Below are 19,444 nucleotides of genomic sequence, written 5' to 3' on the forward strand. Positions count from 1 at the left end.
CAAACGGAGTCTTAGATTCAAAAATTATCTTTAACGATTTTTATAGTCATACCAGCGAATATAATCTAGTAGTCTTTCTAGTCATGATCCACAAGAATTTCCAACATTCAGTTAGTTTAGACCTGTCATCCTTGGACAATGATGAGAATAAATATTCAACACCCTAAGTACCTTGGTCATCTTGATATATGTTGGAATATGACTGTATATCTATCTTTTCCTTTATTTGTTAATCCAATTTTTGGTGGTAATCCTGAGTATAAAGCACTTGCATGTTTATTTAATAAAACTAAAAGAAATTTAATAAATCAAAAATATTAAAATTATATAAAAAATAAAAATTGAATTAAAGGAAAAAAAATATGTAGAAAATAGATTTGGGTATTGAGCGGGATTAATCTAAACCCATCCCAAAGTGATCCCGCCCAAGTTAGTCCCAAAACACACATGGGTAAGGTTGGACCCAAACCCATATGACTCGGTTCCATCTCAAACCCAAGGAAATCCCGCCCATCCCGCCCATTTTGCCACATCTAATTCAATCAATTTATATTTGCAACAGTCGTTTGTAGCCATAAAAATTTAAGTTTGACACCGTAAAACAACTTAGATCTAGCTTAGTTATCACTACTGAATTCGTCCCTCTACCATTAAATCTTGACTCTGCCACCATTCGTAAAATACTTATTGCTATCTTGACATTCATAATTAAATCGTGCTTTAATTTTTTTGAAAAAGTTCTCACCGCCTCACACTTTCTTCACATCGTAGTTTATTGTCAGTAATTTTTCAAAGAAGAAAATATCTTTTCTTTTAAGCAGCCATTGCCAAAAAAAAAAAAAAACACTATTAACCATGGGAGTTTTGAATCGCAGGGGCCACATGAACCTCAAGCCGAACTCCAAGCGCAAAAAACCCTCTAACCGCAACGCTGATTAGACAAAGCACAAACATGAAACATCGACTCTTTTCTTTCAGGTTTGCGAAGTGCCATCCTCCTTTTTGTTGTTTGTCTGTATCAGATGGTGGGAGAGAAAAACAGATAGCTTTAGCACGGAAAGTGAAAAATGTCTTCCCCTTTTCACTTTCAAGTTAGCGTCGTGTTCTGTGAGAAGCAAAATCTTCTCTCACCTCGCGCGCCACCCTAGCCCGCACGCGTTTTACATACAGCCACTAAAGATCACTTCTTGCATTTAGCCATCATCTTCAAATTCCCACCTTTCTCATCCTTTTCTTTCCTTCATTTTCCACCCTCCTCCCTCTTTTGCGACCTCTTCCTCCTTTTCTTCCCCCACATTTCCCTTCTTTTCCCTCCCCATCTTCTTCCCAACCACCAAAATGTTTTATATTATGAGAATTGGGAAGCATTTGAGGATCGAATATAGCTCAACCATGCAGAGTTGTTGTTTCACAGGCATGTTCGATAAAACTGAAATTTGAATATAAATTGTGAATCTATTAAATGCTAAAAATATTAAGTTGCTAAATTGGTTAAATTATATCTATTTGATGACTAATTTGATTATAACATTAAATTGAAATTTCACTCACACAAATATCATGTATTATTTTTAAAAATTTTCCTTTATTTTTGTATTTGGAGAAAAAGAAAAAATGCACATGCGTGAGAGAGAGAAAATAATGAAACAATAATATAGAGGTACGAAGAAAACAGAGATACCACATGATAGAGCAGTATGAGAGTGTGTTATGTATATGAGAAGTACAGCACATGTGTAGTTACTTCAGAAGAATAGTAAAAAAAAATTTACTAAAAATTTTGTACACAAATTAAGTGCTTAATACATTAAATGGTAACGTATTTTTGTTATCAAATATGCTGAATTCAAAAAATTTTGAATTAATTTCAACACTAAATAAAAAGTTATCAAACAGGCCTTGAGGTCAACATTTAGGCTAAGTTTGGGAGTTTAGGATAGAAAAGAGAAGAAGGGAAAACTAAGTTATGAGAGAAGATAAGGGATTGTTGTATTGTTTGGGAGTTTTGAGAATTAGTGGAATGATTTTGGATATAAAAGTCATTAAATATTTGTTCAAGACATTTTTAAAGATAAAATAGGTATTTTAAAAAACTTTCATAAGTTTCCTCCAACTTTCTCTCCATTTCTCTCCAATTTGAGAGAAAAACTTTTACTTACTATTTATTATCTTAAATCCTTCCATTTCTCTTCATTTCCTTCCTAATAAAAACTAACAAACGAAGGAAATGTTCACTTTCTCTTCTTTCCCCTTCTTTTCTCTCCAAATCATTCACTCCCAAACGAACGCTTACTCATCTCATTTAAGGCTACAAGGAAAACAAGCCTATGGAAGTCATGCTTCAGCTGGTTGAGCCGATTCAATTATATTTAATTGTAATAATTTTTGTTATTGGCAGAGAATTACATGTTTGTATCTTATATTTTTATTATATGTTAGAACGAAGCATCCATTTTATCTATTTTAAAATATTATAATTATATATATATATTTATTTATTTCAACTTAATAAAACTCGAAATCCAACTCGACTAAATTTAAACTTGACTTTGACTTTGAGTTGAGTTTCACACGGAGAGCTTTTTCGAGTTCAAGTTTGATAAATTTTAGTCAAACTCGACTCAGTTATGCAAAAGTTTGAATCCACTTATTAACGGTCATAATCTCACTCTCCCTTCTTATTTTGTTCACGCCATATTATATTTGTATAATTACTTATCATAATCCCCCAGCAACGCCTAAACTTGTGTAACAGCAGGTATCATAACTGGATATAAATTAATCAAACTTTAGATTGTAAAATTAAACAATTCTACGGAGTAGGAATTTGATTTCTTCCTTGTGTAAAGTTTGCTCTCTGCCGTCTGCGGTGATATGTTATGTCTGAAATAAAGACAAATAAAAAGGCAACCAATCAAATTTGGACTGGAGCCGAAAATTTACCCTTCAATCAAATTTTGCCGATAATGCCAATTCAAACACATGATAATTCCTGGGGTTCAAGGTTTGAATAATGCTGCTTTCACGCATGGTTTTGAGAATAAAAAATCAACACGGCTAAAGTACACGATTGGAACAGTGGAAGGAAAGTAGCGAGTCGGAAGGGGCTGGAGGAGGAGGAGGAGGAGGAGGAGGACTTGGAGTGGTATTCTCGTTTGACCTTAGCACAAGTTTGGCAGCATTCAAACAGCTGGTTCCAACGTTCGGAAAATGGACTACTTTGGCAGCAGAATCACAGCCAAGCCACTCCATAGCCGACAAAACAGCCCGCTATTGGTCATTGTGGTCCATCGTCCTTATCCTCATGGCATTTTTGGTACTACCTTGTCATTTACCGTCCAACTATTTGCCGCCAGAAAACTCATCTTCCTTCGTAAGCGCCTTGCTGCTTGCATTTCACAAGTACCGATTGGTTGGTTTGGATTTTAGCTTATTTGCCAATTTCTGCTTGTTTGTATTACCAATAAATATATTTTTGAACCACTTTTTGACTTTACGTGCATCATATTAAAAAAAAGTGTTATAATATTTTTTTCAAAAAAAAAAAATCTCAAATAATCTATTATTCAAATACACTGCATATATGATAATAAGACGTCACGATTAATATGAAGAAAAAAAAGGATAATGACCACAGACACATTACAATCCGCACTACTAAAAAAATTTATAAAAATAAACACATATTTCTGGATCTTTTCCATCTAGTACCGTATACAAATCACAGTAGACAAATTTATATTTGAAAAATCCGCTCTGATGAAAAACTTCAAAAAATTGTCATGCTACAAGGAATTTCTTTTACTTTTTTCTGTATACTCACGTTACGTGCTTTTAGCAACGTCAATAATGTCAAGGAGATTGAACAAAATAACCCGTAAATATTTTAGTACAAAATTACTTTTGTTGAGAGATGGTAATATATGATGAATGCAAACGAGAACATGCAATTTAAAGCGAAAAATGGCTGAGCAGCAACATGTATTTGAATTGACTATCTTACTTTTAAAAAGATTTTTTTTTACATCACAAATAAGTTTTTCTTTTTTGGTATGAACAAATAAATTTAATAATCTTTTATCCAAACACACCATAATTTCTTCATTTTCTTCCATGGAGGAACCTGCCTATGATTTTTTTTTTTCTAGTTACTGCGTATATATATCCGTATATATACATCGTTTGGAGGATAATTGCTATTTTTTTAACAAAAAACTTTGAATTTTTTTATAAATATATTTTTCGCTCGCCTTTTTTTTATCTCATATACATCAAGTCGCTACTGTATGTTTTTCTACAAAAATTTTAGACATTCTACTATGAGTTTCTTCTCGTCATAACTATATAATAAGTACTCTCTCCGCCCTATTGTCATCCTTTCCATTTTTGAGATATCCCAAAATATACCTATCGTGTTAAAAAAATTAAAACCTTTTTTAGTCTCTCATTTTAACATAATCTCTCCTTTTAATCATATGAATGTTGTCATTCAAATTTAAATTTATATATATATAGGTAAAATTGGAAAGAGGCGTCGAAACATCACAATCAAAACTGTTATTTTTAGAAAATTAGACTTCCCAAACATGACAAATAAATTGTGAATAGAGGAGTGTAAATCGATTGATCGTCCATCATTTGGAGCTTTGCGGCTGCATGCTAATACACAATTTCTTTTTCGTTTGAATTTTCTACTGCAGCACGTAATACTTAACCATTTCTCCTACAAAACAAAACCAGGACACAAGGCGAAACCCCAAAAGCAACCATTAGGCTAGAAGAACACAAAAATGGAGAAGCGGATAGAATCGTCTTTTCAGCATCAGAAATTCAGATTATGGAAAGATGAAATAAAAAGGATCAAGTTTGGACGAAGATCGAAAACGACAAAACAGTCCACCGCATAGTCCGAGTTTCTCCGACAAGTGTCGTCTCTGGCTCAACTAAGCCACGTGGACGGTGGAATTTGCAGCAAAAAGATTTAGAAAAAACAAAGGGAAAAAAATTGAAAAACAGTAACCGTAGTTAGCTCATGGCTGCCGCCGCTTCAAAAAACAGCCATTGTTTAATGACTTAATCCCACCCTTTATACTTAGTTGTAACTTCGTTCAAATCTCCATGCCTCTCGCTCTATCTCTCTTTTACAGCTACTAATACTACCGCAATCTTTCTCTCTTTTAACAAAGTGACAACGACGCCATGGTGTGAAGATGGTTGCTTATGCTCTTCTCTTCTTCGGTCGCGACTCTTGAGTCTTGACTCAAGGGATTAATTTGATTTTGCTTTCTCATCATTTCTCTAGATTCCAAAAAAATGTCCTGAATAAAGGTTATCTTGGGATTCTTGGGTTCATTTCTCAAAAAAAGTCTTGCGCCTTTCTTGGTAAATTATTAGGAGCTTCTTCCAGCAGCTTCTGCTTAGCATTCTCCTTTTGCTGTAAGATTTTTAGACCAATTCACCACCTCAGCTTAAAGCGTTTTTGTTCTCAAAGTCTTGAAAGTTTGCTACAAAGTGAATCCCGCTGATTTTTCCTGGGAAAAGAAAGGAAAAACGGATTGTAGAGAGTAGGTGGATATGAATAATTCATCAGCAATGGCAACAGCCCCTTCGGCTTCTGAAGAAGCTAGTGTTTCCTCAGCTGGCAATCCAATGATAGCTGCTCAAGTTGGACCCGTCAAGAAAAAGCGTAACCTTCCTGGAATGCCAGGTAGCTGCTCATGAATCATCACTATATAGCTCCTCAAATCGTACTTGTACCTTCCTAATTTTTTATCTTAAAAAACTAGTGCTATATTTTTCTCTTTTCTTTTGTTTCTTTTTGGGGCATTTATCCGGTAGTTTGTATGTAGATCCAGACGCAGAAGTGATAGCCTTATCACCAAAGACTCTCTTAGCAACAAACCGATTTGTATGTGAGATCTGCAACAAGGGTTTCCAAAGAGACCAGAATTTGCAACTACACAGAAGAGGCCATAACTTGCCATGGAAACTCCGGCAGAGAAACGGGAAAGAAGTTAAAAAGCGCGTGTACGTCTGCCCTGAAGCAACCTGCATTCATCACGACCCCTCCAGAGCACTTGGGGACTTAACTGGCATCAAAAAACACTTCTGCAGAAAACACGGCGAGAAGAAATGGAAGTGTGAACGGTGCTCTAAGAAGTATGCCGTCATCTCTGATTGGAAAGCGCACACGAAAACTTGCGGCACCAGAGAATACCGCTGCGACTGCGGCACCCTATTTTCCAGGTCATTCCACTAGAACGAAGCTAAACTCAACGAGTTTTCTCATTCGTCTCTTAATGAACATTTCCCCCCTTCTTTTTCCTTGTTTGTTTTCTTTTTTTATGAAATGAAGGCGGGATAGCTTTATCACGCATCGGGCGTTTTGTGATGCCTTGGCGCAAGAGAGCGCGCGGTCCCAAACCCAAACTTTGGCTATAACTAATGAGGAGGGAACGTTGAAGGTCCAGGCTCAGACGACGACGACGAGGACGTCGTCATCGAGTCCTCCACCGCCTCCGCTTACTCCGTCAACTGGCGTGCTGTCTCCGGTTTTGTCTATTCATAGCTCAGGTGGGTGACGTGTATACTCTTCATCTTTGTCCACATTCTTTTTACTAATATAATTTATTATTGGTTTTTCTCGTCGTAAGCCAAGACAAAAACGTGGATACTATGAACCGTTAACATAATAAAAAGAGTATTAGTACTAACTTTCCACCCCACCGTAGACGTTCCCTTACTCTCAAGGTTGTAGAACTTGTGAGTTGTGAGTCTTTTGTCCCTTTGTGTCCTTGTTTTCATGTGGGACTATTTCTGTGTGTGTGTGTGTGGGTTTGTGTGAGAGAGGGTGCTACTCTACAATCTGTGCAACGTATCTCCCTCTGAAATCTGCGTTTACGAAAAATCTCTTGTTTGTTGATCTGGAAACTTTAGAGGGTGTTTTTTTTTTTCTCTCAAATGTGAATAGGATAGCTCAAGGATCGAAGAGCTATCAAAGGGGGAAGAGATGATTCAATGACTGAAAGGATTGCATGATTGCCTTTGCTTTTACAGGAAAGGTCCTTAAGTGCAATTTGTTGGATACTGAGTTTAATAATAAACTTTCAGGCAGGATCTGAAAAAAGCCTTGAAAGCCTTTTCTTTTGCTGGAAAGGGTGTCATACTATCTTTTTTTGTTATTCCTAGAAGTATTTCTCAACTGTCTCAATCTTTCCTTCATTTTCTTTCTTTTGATTGTAGAAATGCCGGAAAATCTGATTGGCCGTTCACAACCACAACCAGGAACGCCTCAGCTATCGGCTACATCTACTACCTCGGCAGCTGCAGCCACTGCCGGCAACTCTTCCGATGCTAACGTCAGTAGCACCACTGGTGTATTTGCTAGTATACTCGGAGCCTCAGGCTCAGCTGGGCTGTCGCGATCTTCGCAGTCTCCTTCATCTTTCTCTGGCCTACTGTGTGCGATGGGCGGACCAGGGCGATCTGCTGTCGAACCCATATCGCTCTCGTTGTCCTCTTCGCTCTACCTCTCCAACCATCCATCCACATTGTTCCCGAGCACGCCCCAGGATCATCATCCAAGGCACTATTCGACGAACCCTCAGCCGGCATTGTCTGCAACTGCATTGCTTCAAAAAGCAGCTCAAATAGGCGCGGCATCATCAGGATCATCTTTTCTTCGCGGTCTCGGTCTGGCAATGCCATCCTCATCCGACCTTCAAGATAACTGTGCTAGTCCAAGCCCCGCCACCGCCCCCGCCACCGCTAGTGCATCTGCATCCACTGCAAATTGGATGATGAGCCATGTAAAGCCAGAGAACGGTTCAGTTGCACCTGGGCAGCTTGGACTAGGACTAGCTTCGGATCATGCTGCTTCTGGTTTAACCGACCTAATGATGGGGCCACCAACAATCTTTGGTGGCAAGCCTACCACACTTGATTTTCTTGGCCTGGGAATGGCTCCCGGTGCTCCATCTTCGGATGGGATATCTGCATATCTGAGTTCAATGCGAGGAGGGGGTCTTGATGTTGCGGCTGTGGCTGCAACCTCAACATTTGGTGGGATTAACTTGGGTGGCAGCGGTTGGGACGATTCTTCTGACAGGAAGCCTACTTTACTCTAAGCCAGAAGTTCCTCGTTTAGTTAATTAATTAGAAGCTCTCTATCCGTCAATATCATATCACTCTCTTGTTTATTTTTGAACTCGGGGAGAGGTTTTTTTGTTTATATTTTATCCGTAGTTGCTTGCTTCCATAAATAGATATATAATATATATTTTGTAATGTATATGTATGAATGTAGGGTAGGCATGATCATGGAACTCCCTCTGCAGTTCAGTTAATTATACTTCAGTCTTTTTTTTTTTTTTTTGTTGGCTACCACCCAATGTTGAGGCGGCATACTTTTTCTTCTCCTAACGGGGGATTATGAGAATGTTAGAAAAGCTTCAGTTTCTGTGTGTGGATTAGGAATGGATTAATCAGTGTATATATTATCATCATTAGATACATTATGGGAGCGTTATTGGCGTTTGTTATGCATGTGGTTTAAGAAATTACCATATGAAGGTAAGTTGGATCCTATGTTTTACTTCATGTAAATGTATTGTATGTTCCCTTTTTTTTAAAAAAAAAAAATTATACTTGGTTTCATATGAAACTGAGAACTGGTTTCGGGGGATATAAAAATAGGAATATGTGAGTCTACCATTTTTTTGTTTTTTGTTTTTTTGGCAACAAAGTAGTAGTAATATGTAGAGAAGGTTGTGTAAAGATGCTGCAAATGCATGGATTTGAAGTTGATTAAAAATTACTAACTAGTAGTAGTTACTACTTTGGGATAGAAAGTAGAAACTGGGATAAAGGTGAAAATGGATGGATTCCAGCTCAGCCAAGGCATATTGATAATTGATGGATGAATGATGATCAAGATCCTCATAAGAGAAAACCACTATTAACGATCAAAAGTTGGTCCCCTTCCGCTGACAAAATCTATATATAACGTGCTCCCGCGGAGTTATCCTCGTGCAAGTTCAACGGAAGTACTCATTGCAAATTACAATGAGGGATCATGTTACAACAGTACTTCCGTTACCCACCAACCATTGCACTCCCTTCCTTATTATTATTATTATTTTTTTGTCAAATCACTGTGGATATCCGGATTTACATCCGACTAATCTCACAGCGCTACAGCAGAGCGGGTCCGACCGATGCTGAAGAAGATAACAACTGAGTTGCTGTTCGGGATCGATTCCAGGTAAAACTCATCTAAAGAGGCTACTTTCACCAGCAGACCAACCCAGTGCGGGCCGCTCATTTCCTTACTTGCACCTTCAATTATGCTCCTTTCTACGGTAGGACTCGCCAGTTGCTAAACTCCAAACTTTTGTTACCCCTTCTTCTTTTTGTTTTTTAAACATTTTTTCTTTCTGCAAAGGAGAGATATAAATTCAAAACTTCTTATTTCTGAAATCGAAACTCTCGTTACCTTTGTTATTTATTGATGATGATGATGATGTAAATAATTTGTTATTCACCAAAATATGTTTAGCTCAATTTGGTGATGGTAACTGGTAAGGTAGAGTCACTACTTTCGAAGGGCACACAATAATTTGAGTTTCATTTCTGATACTATAAGGAATATGTTGGAAAGTATGTGTAAGGACCATGATGTAAGTCGCGTCCTGTACCGTAATGGTCACGGGAGGAAAATCCTTCCAAATTTTTATTTACATAAAAAAAAAAGGGTCCATCTTGAGTTCGAAAAAGCGTTGGAATTGTGGACTGGAGACAGCTCAAATGTGGGGACTGGGGGACACAAGTGCACTGTGGCGGCAGGAGGGGGTTGGGAGAGGAAGTGCTATTAAATTGAAGAGTACCAAATACTTCCTCTCTTAGTGTTGAACCGGACAGGACGCAGCAGGCGATGATGTTGTTAGTGGTGGTGGTGGTGGGGTTAGGATCCTCCGGTTGGATTTCTCTCCATTCATATATTTGTTTATTTATATCTAAATTTAAATAATGTTATAAAATTATGCAATTATGTCATCACTTTTTTTTTTAATCTCTAGATTAATATGCTAAAAAAAATGATATATTTTAAAAATATTTTGACATCCAATTTACACGAAATTAATATTTCAACGGCAAAAATGAATCAGAATTGTGACGAGATTTGCAATGATTAATCAGACATCAAAACTCGGTCAATTTCATACGAAACTTTATGTATCATTAATACAAGTAATGAAATATATTATGAACGATGTTGATTTTTGAAAATAAATTTAAGATAAAATTTATCAAAGTATTATGGAGAGAAATTAATTATCTTCAATGCAATTCAATTGAGTGAAACCTCTAGTCCGGTGGTGGTGGAGTCGGGTCCAACTCCCGAGCAGTCAAATTTGGAATCCGAAATTAACAAAAAGCAAGCATTTGCATGTATGACCGTGGTTGGCTCAGGTCATTGGATCAGAAAGAAAGACCAGACGAATTTAATGCAAGGGTGTCGAGTCTGCATAGACTCCTCGAGAGACCGGAAGGATGGATAAGTCCCTCTCTTCTCTCTGGCATGGCTTGGACTAATTTCATCTTGGCTATTTTCTTTCTTTACTTTTTGTTTCCATTTAGATGTTCCGTTGCCGACTCCTAGAATGGGGGAGATTTGCCTGATATTTGTTATCAATATATATCACCTCGTCCCCTGTTAGAGTTTTCTCTCATTAATAGCCACAAAAATACTCGGAATAATTATCGACGAGAAAAAAAGTTCATAATCTTTTTTTTTTTTTTTTTTTCCTTCTTCTGCCCATTGGCCATTTCTCCCCGAGCCCCAGCTTATAAGATGGGCCTTTTCCACCGATACAACAGCCATCCATTCTGGGTCATCCAATTTTTCTATTGTGAACCTGCATACAAATAAATAGAAGGAGGCCGATTAATAAGCCCAATAAGCCATCGTCCGTCAAGAAAGGGTGCATTGCCCTGAAGGATCTTAAGAGCAAGATGTGGATTTACGACGGAAAAATGTGAATTTAGCTCCTCCTATGCCAACATGGGATGTACAAATCCACGACTAGTGTAAACAATATCACAATTTTTGTACAAAACACATATACTCGTAGCGTGCAGTAACATGACAACTTTTGTGGTTTGAAGCTTCAACTGTTGAGATTTCACCATTTATAGTAGTTCTTATATATAATATGATGAAAAGTCTAAAGCTAAATAAGGTGTGACATGGGTACATATCTGCCCATGGCAGAGCTCAGTGTCACCTAGCAGGGGCAAACATGTGTGTTTGGATTTGAAAAATTGCTACATTTCTCCGTAGACACGCATTTTCGAATCACCTTTTTATCTTATATATATTAAATCATATAGTAATTTTGCTACAAAAAATTCAGAAAAATACAATCCAACCCCTCCCCTCCCCGCGCGGCTCTGTTCTGAATTTTCTGAAAAATACTACAATTCTCCCTTGGTATTGCCCCTCATAGTTTGAAAAATTCTCGCATTTCTCCCCTAAATAACTATATGTTTTGTAGGTGTCTCTCCTATGTTAAAGTTGCTTTGGAGCTATTAAAGTAAAAATTCGGTGCAAGTTGAAAAAATAACTTCTAAAAATTTAAAACCAAGAACTCATATTAAATGCATATCTTAATGATGTAATGCTGAATTAATGAAACAACTTACACAGCATGCTAGAGCTAGACCGACAATAATCGAATTTAGAAGCCAAATCCAAATGGATCGGATCCTGAACTGGCATCAATTTTCTTTCTCCCCTACGTTTGACTCCTTGTACAGATTAGTTTGGGACTTTGGGAGTCTTGGATACTCTTGCCCCCTTTTGGCAAGTCTATTCCGATCAGTCCCCCTCTTACGTTTCCCTTTCACTTCTGTCTTTTTTGTCTGTACTCTTCTTTGTGCCTCCCCAGCCTCAAGTACAGATCCAGTTTGTAGTTTTGCTTTGCCAATCAGCTGGCCTTTGTCACCCGTCACCTGTACTTGTAGCTTAAAGCTTCAAATTCATTAATATGCCCAAACCTTTTCTCCTGGAACTCCCGCCTACGTTACAATTTGCAGAAATTGTGTCCAAGTCTCTCTCTTTTTCTTCCAACGGAGTCATCAAGATAACTCAATTTGCACTACTATATTTTTATTTAGTCCAATGATTCAACGCCTTGCTGAAGTTTGATTAAGCTACAGACCCCACCATTTCATCTTCTTTTTCCCAAGTCCAAAGACTCCAAACCATCTCTATCTACCTGTCTAAATTCTCGCACACTCTCTAAAATAACACAGCACAAAAAAAAGAAAAAGAGCTCAGAACCATAAGTTCTCTCATTTCTCACTGCCAATATGCATCTTCTATTACTCCTGATCTTGGTTTTACTCATTAGCTTCATCTTGAAATTTGTGTATTCGATCATCTGGGTCCCATTAAAAATTCAACGTCACTTCCGGAAACAGGGGATTGAGGGTCCGGACTACCATCCAATCTTTGGAAACACGGCCGAGATCAGGCGGCGGATGATCGCTGAAGCTGAAGCAGAGCCCATATCTTTCGTCTCTCATGAAATAGTTCACCGGGTGATGCCACACTACTATAACTGGTCAACGCTGTATGGCAAGACTTTTCTATACTGGTTCGGGCCGAAGCCCAGATTGGCGGTAGCCGACCCAGACATGATCAAAGAGATTTTGCTCAACAATACCGGGTCCTATGAGAAAGTCAAGTTCAACCCTTTGTCTAAGTTGCTATTTGGAGAGGGACTTGTTAGGCTGAGTGGTGAGAACTGGGCTGTGCACAGGAGAATCACCAGCCAGGCCTTCAATATGGAGAGAATAAAGGTAAACTCTCTCCTGACAGCTACTTAAATACTGCTTAGGACTTCTTTATTTATCTATTTGTTGATCTGACACCTTAAAAATGGACACAAATCGGAAGCACGATTTGTCCAAGTAGGACATGTGGAAACTAGTTATCTAAATATCTCCTTAAAACTAGGAATTTGGGCATGGAATGAAATAGTACTCTGGTGAAATTCCATTTTGTTTTCTTTGGAAGAAGAGTGCCAAGCCAGTGAACAATGTGATGATTCTAATGCAGCACTCAGCTGAGTGATTCTGGGAACTTCTGAAAAGTGACATATCCTGCTCTTTGATTGGTTTCGGGATTTGGGTATTGGGTTGCCTGACTACAGCACTTAAATGTGTTTAATTTTAATAGGATTGGGTTCCAGAAATGGTGGATAGCACTAAAATGATGCTGGACAGGTGGGAGAAAGAAAGAGGAGAAAGAGATGAATTTGAAGTGGACGTGTTTAAAGAACTGCATAACCTCTCAGCTGATATCTTATCAAGAACAGCTTTTGGAAGCAGCTTTGAGGAAGGGAAGCGTATTTTCCAGTTACAAGACCAGCAAGCGAGCCTTGTTTTGCAGGCCATAAGAAGTGTATACATACCTGGATTCAGGTATTACTCACTCCCCTCATGCCGATAAAATGCTAGAATCTTGTTCCTTTCTTATCATCGGAGGGTAGTTCGACAAAAACTTTTGATATTGGACCAGTAATTTCAAACATTTGGAAAATCCTGACAACAAGAGCTGATATTCAACACCCATCTGTTGTGTGCTACTGTCAAGAACTTGATTTTCCAGAAAAGTTATGGCAAATGGTATGCCAAAGTTGCCAGAATTGATTTGGTCATGTTCTAGGCCATCAAAACAAGATAACGTATTAAAAGTTTTTGCGTGTCCTTTGATAATGTTGTTCACATTTATAACAAGAAATTCGGCATGGAGGTGGCTTGATTAGTGATTCTATTCTTTCCAAGGAATCACTAGTTTTTGGTAATTTGGCAGTAAGACTAAATGCTACCTTTTTCTCATTGTCTGACCATGTAACTGGATGCAGGTTTTTGCCAACGAAGAAGAACAGAATGAGGAGAAGGTTGGAGAAGGAAACTCGAGACTCAATTAGGAAATTGATTGGCAATAGTACCAATATTCAGGAAAACCCAAAAGCTTTGCTTGCATTACTAATGTCTCCATACAAGAACCAGAATGATGAACAGGAGAGATTGAATGTGGAGGAAATCACAGATGAATGCAAGACATTCTATTTTGCTGGAAAGGAGACAACTGCTAATCTCTTGACCTGGATATTCATCCTTTTAGCATTGCATCAAGATTGGCAAAACGAGGCAAGGGAAGAGGTCTTAAGCACATGTGGAGACAATAAACTTCCCTCTGCAGGGAATTTAGCTGACCTCAAAATCGTAAGTTCAGTTTTATGTCATCCTATCACCTTCAGTTATTAGGCTTGAAATGAAATCCATATCTTGCTTCACCAGTTCTGTTGCTTAAGATGGTACTGAAAATTGTTTTAACTAGCTAGTAAAAAATGGTGGACGACTTGGTAATGCTTTTTTTATTCTAGTGACCATAGTCCATTTATATTGCTCTGACAACAATGGATCATAATGTAACTTTGTTATTGGCTGACTCGGCACAATATTTGTAAAATGTGTTTTCCAAAATTTTGGAGCACTTTGATTTGCAGAAGCTAAGCAGGATAAGCTTTTGGTTAAACATGGTTTTTACTATTTTGAACTTCAAAATCACTCTAAGCCTGGTGTTTAGAGTTTGGTTCTGATGTACATTCTGTTCATTGACAGGTGAACATGATTATAAACGAAACTCTGCGACTTTACCCCCCAGCTGTGATGTTGATGAGGCAAACATCTAAGGATGTCAAGCTCGGGAGCCTCGACATTCCGGCTAATACCCAATTCTATTTGGCCATGACTTCTGTACACCATGACCCTCAAATATGGGGAGAAGACGCAAACAAATTTAACCCTCTGAGATTCGCTAACACTAGAAAGCATATAGCTTCATTCTTTCCATTTGGATTGGGTCCAAGAATTTGTGTTGGTCAGAATCTGGCTCTGGTTGAGGCAAAAATTGTCCTGGCTGTTATCATCAGACAATATTCTTTCGTGCTTTCTCCATCTTATGTTCATGCTCCCATGCAAGCTATGACCCTACAACCTCAGTACGGTGCACAGATTATCTTTAGCAGGATTCAACGCTGAGGTTTACTCGTTTCGAGTGTTCCTTTCTTTTTCTTTTGTTTTATTTCCTTTCCCCAAACAGGTTTAAGCGTATTTATTCCTATATGTTAGCGGAGTACGTGCGGTTTTCTTATGTAATTGTAATAGAACTGTAAAAGTGCCTGTAACTGCAGCACCATATACGTTTTGTGATCGAGTATGAAAACAAAATCAGTGCTTTATTAGGAGAATTTAGTTAGGCTAAACCAAAGAGAAAAGTTAATTTGTTTTGGCTGTTTACATTTTACGCAATTTTCACCCTTTACAGCATTTCATTCAAGATCAATGTTTAGAAACAAAAAAGTTGAGTGATTAACTGAGGTATGGGATCTGCATTATGAAGAAATGAATTGCTGAAACGTTTTTTATATATCTTTGTTGAACCCATTTCCTTGCACATTTATATCCTTTCATCGAATTGGTGCCATTCTGATTCAGTTCTGTAGTATCTTTGATGGTTATCCTTCTTTGCTAGGCGCATTTGCACTTACTTTCCCAGCTTTATCATAAAATTTTGGTAAAGAACCATAGAACCCAAATGTGATCTTCCAAAATGTTTACTTCCTAGTTCCTACAGCTACATGGAAGTTCAATCACCCCTCTGCAATTCCTCCAAGTTCCTGCCTCCAGTCTGAAAAAGCTGATTACTTTATCGTTTTCGTCCTTTCTTTTAGCTAAATCAAAAGGAAAAAAAATATAAGATGGACGTATTCTTGTCCTTTCTTTTATTTTTCAAAGGAAAATGTTAACAATATCCCACTTTTTATTAATGGCACTCCCACTATTTATTTTATCACATAGTCTAATAAATGAAAATCACATTATAGGATAAGAATCATAATGAAAGTGCCATTAACAAAAAAGTGGAGTGTCATTACAAATTTTGTTTTTTTGGGATTGGGATTGCTTTCATCAGATTGCAAACCTTGGTGGTTTATCCCACCACCCATCATCATCTAAAGTTATTGGCAGATCAATCTTGGCCAGCATGCAAGCCACATTTTAATACTCTTTTAACGTAGCCACATTTGGGATAGATTCCTTTTTTTCTGCTATTTGTTATCGTTGGTCCATTATTCTCGAACTTGACCTAAGAATTATGATACCTAAAACTTCTTGTGCATTTCCTTGGGACATGGACTGGTGGTGCACATGCCAATTTAACTTTTCAATGCGTTTTGATATTTTATAAGTTTCATTAAGCAAATTAATAATGTGAGTAGGTAAAACAGTAGCTGATCAAATTTAAGGCTTCATTCATCGCATTAACGGGTTAAAGCAATACAACCAAAAACAAAACAGCGGCCTGACACAATTTTAATCACGGATTTTGGCAAATTGGGTTGTGATGCAAAGAAATAAATTGTTTAGATACTTAGTTTATAAAATTATGCCATTGTTAAATGTACGTATCTGTTTAAAATTTTTGTGTACGATCAATTATTAATCAAGTACTCTTTCTCAACCACTTGCGGCGGCTAACTGTTGAATACATTTTTGTTTTGGGTGGCGCAATTTAAAATTAGTATACATGATGCTAACTAATCAATCGTTGATTTGATGCTCGACCACTATATATGATGCTTTCGGAAAAGATGCGACCTACGATCTTTAGTATTTGTCGGGTGAAATAATTTATTACCACGACATAAAAAGATTTAGTGTAATCTTTCCTCTGCACTGACTGACAGTATATACATTATTATTGTTGGATCCATGACATGTGTGCAAAAGTTTCAAATTTTACACAGTTATCATTCATCCAACGCTGACGGTGCAAGTGTAGGAAAGATTAATCATATACATTGGCAGGCTATCTTAATTGTTTCCTGTCGACGCTAGCTGCTAAAGGAGGAACAGCGGTTCATGTTTTCTGGATATTCTCCGCACGAATGTGTGCTGACTTCATTTTCAAGGTTCTTCATGATCATGAATACAGAAAATGTTACCGTCCCTTTCCCTTAGAGTACGATATCCATGATTCTAATATGCTTATATCTTGTCAAATCATTTAGTGATTTAAACTCTTAAAGTAATTTAATTATGATTGATAACTCTTATAATGTATTCAGTGGTGAATTTAATTTCATCGGTATACCATACAATCTAATAGTATGATTTTTTTTATTTATTTTGAGTTAATTTTTATAATAATTTAGTACAATTTAAAGGCTTGGGCCTGGGGTTGAGAAGAAGTTGAAAAAAAAAAATAAATTTTTAGCATATAAAATAGAATTGGTGCTACATAAAAATACCCCAGACAATTAGTAGGGTTTACCTCAGACAATAAAATGTGTGCTATGTACAAGTTTTTGCCTGCATATGACAACAGAATGAGCTGGGCAATATTGAAGAAAATTCGAAACGCAATGAGAATGATCATCAATGAAGAGAGCAAAATAAATCAAAATTCGAAGAGTCTGATAAGCCTGTTTGCTTCAGAGGGATTGCCGGTGGAAAAAATCATGGATGAATGCCAGACATTCTACATTGCAGGAAAGGAAACAATTGCTATTTTATTGGCTTGAGCGATACTGCTGCTGGCGTTGCATCGAGATTGGCAAGACAAGGCACGAGAAGAGGTTTTCCGAGTTTGCAAGAAAGGTGATCTTCCAAGTGACTGGAAGATTACAAGCCCATTTCCAAAACTTGCCCCGTTTCACATATGAATCTTTATTTACACTAATATACAAAAATAAATAATTTTGATGTTATGCCCCAACTTTTTGCCAAAATTTGACGCAGCATCCTCCAGAGTTTAATATATAAACTCCCCCACCACCGCCACCCCCCCCCCCCCCCCCACAAAAAAAAGGGAATAAAAAAGAGCAAAACTTAATGCCTAAGTAAGCTAGTTTATGCAGAAGTTAATTATGGCATCTTTTTGATTGTCAGTTGTTGACCATGATAGTGAACGAAGCACTTCGACTCTACTCTCCTGTTCCATCCCTGATGAGGCATGCTACTGAGAATGATCAAGCTGGGAAAGTTAGACGTTCCAGCTGGTACACCATTCTACTTGGCCTTGGCTTCTGTTCATCACGATGAAGCTAGACCCAGGGCTTCAATCCACAAAGATTTGCTGAGCCCCGGGAGCATTTGGCCTTGTTTTTTCCCATTGGGTTTAGGCACCAGAATTTGTGTTGGTCAAAACTTTGTCCTGATGGAGGCAAGGATATATAATCCTAGCTATGATTCTCAAAAAAAATTTGATTTTGCAGTATCACCTTCGCGTGTTCATCCTCACCCTCCCGTCACCTTTCGCTTTCAGACTGTACAGGCCCAATACAGCGCCCACGTTCTATTCAGGAAGATTTGAAGCCGATAATTTTTCTTGTTAATTTTTTTTTTCAAGTTGATCAATTATTGCTGAGAAGAGTTTGACCCCCCAAAAAAATGATTACTTGCATTATCACTGTATTAGATATGCAATGGTTGTGCAACGCTTCAAGCCATGAATCTCAGCCCACGTGACAGTGCACATTTGCTGGGCGAGTTGTAATATATATCGGGTGTAGTAAATTCTTCTTAAAAGCTAGTTTGATGCATCGATCTCTTTGATTTTGATTTTTGTTTTCAACTTATATTAAACATTGAAAATTGATTTTCTAATTTAGTTTACCATTTGCATCTAAAATTGAGATGTAAAGATCAAGCAATATGCAGGGGAACGAAGAAGTCCAGTTCTACTTGTCATAAACATTAGGAAAGGTGATGAATAGGCCTCTGTTACGGGTATCATTTGTTGGCAAGATTGGTCGGTTGGTAATTAGTTTCTTATAATTTCCTGCTATTTGATTCCTGATTCCGATCTATTAGGAACTAAAATATAGTATACACAGCCATACACGACTGCCAGAACCACTTTTTTGGGGTAAATTACCTTTTATTCCCCATAGTTTGGTGCTTTACCACATAAATCCCTATAGTTTAAAAACCTACATATAACTCCCTCATAGTTTGGGTTAATTATCACAGTTAGATTTTTCATTAAAATTAATGATCAATAGTAAAAAGTCGAAGTTAAACTAATAAACTGATAGATTTATCCTTTCATTATTTCTTTTTTCCCTCTAAACATAGAAAAGAAGAATTTAAATAAAAACTAGATAAATAAGAAATTGAAAATACCATTATAGATTTTGTTTAAAAACCTATAATGATATTTGTAGTAAAAAAAAAGGTTTGGTATTTTTTGTTTCTTATTTATTTGTTTTATGTTTCCCTTCTATCTCTTTTGTTTCTTATTTATTATTTTTTATTTCCCTTCTATCTCTTTTGTATTTCCTAACAATTAAGATTTGGTAGGCCA

The 19,444-nt window shown here is 37.3% G+C and overlaps 2 protein-coding genes across 2 annotated transcripts; both read left to right on the forward strand.

Annotated features, from left to right (window-relative positions):
* The first annotated feature begins 5,029 nt into the window (after positions 1-5,029).
* Positions 5,030-8,458, forward strand: LOC113712489 (zinc finger protein GAI-ASSOCIATED FACTOR 1). The gene is made up of 4 exons (XM_027235943.2): positions 5,030-5,707; positions 5,850-6,246; positions 6,356-6,573; positions 7,243-8,458. The coding sequence occupies exons 1-4, from the start codon at positions 5,575-5,577 to the stop codon at positions 8,124-8,126; spliced, it is 1,632 nt and encodes a 543-aa protein (XP_027091744.1). The 5' UTR covers positions 5,030-5,574; the 3' UTR covers positions 8,127-8,458.
* Positions 8,459-11,768: 3,310 nt separating this feature from the next.
* On the forward strand, positions 11,769-18,684 carry LOC113710872 (cytochrome P450 734A1). Its single transcript, XM_027233931.2, is given in 7 exon segments — positions 11,769-12,864; positions 13,244-13,488; positions 13,932-14,295; positions 14,695-15,079; positions 18,090-18,182; positions 18,185-18,237; positions 18,239-18,684. Coding segments are annotated over 7 exon segments (1,845 nt in total). The 5' UTR covers positions 11,769-12,372; the 3' UTR covers positions 18,452-18,684.
* Positions 18,685-19,444: the final 760 nt, after the last annotated feature.

This window comes from Coffea arabica, chromosome 10e (genome assembly GCF_036785885.1).
Source record: "Coffea arabica cultivar ET-39 chromosome 10e, Coffea Arabica ET-39 HiFi, whole genome shotgun sequence".
NCBI lineage: Eukaryota > Viridiplantae > Streptophyta > Magnoliopsida > Gentianales > Rubiaceae > Coffea > Coffea arabica.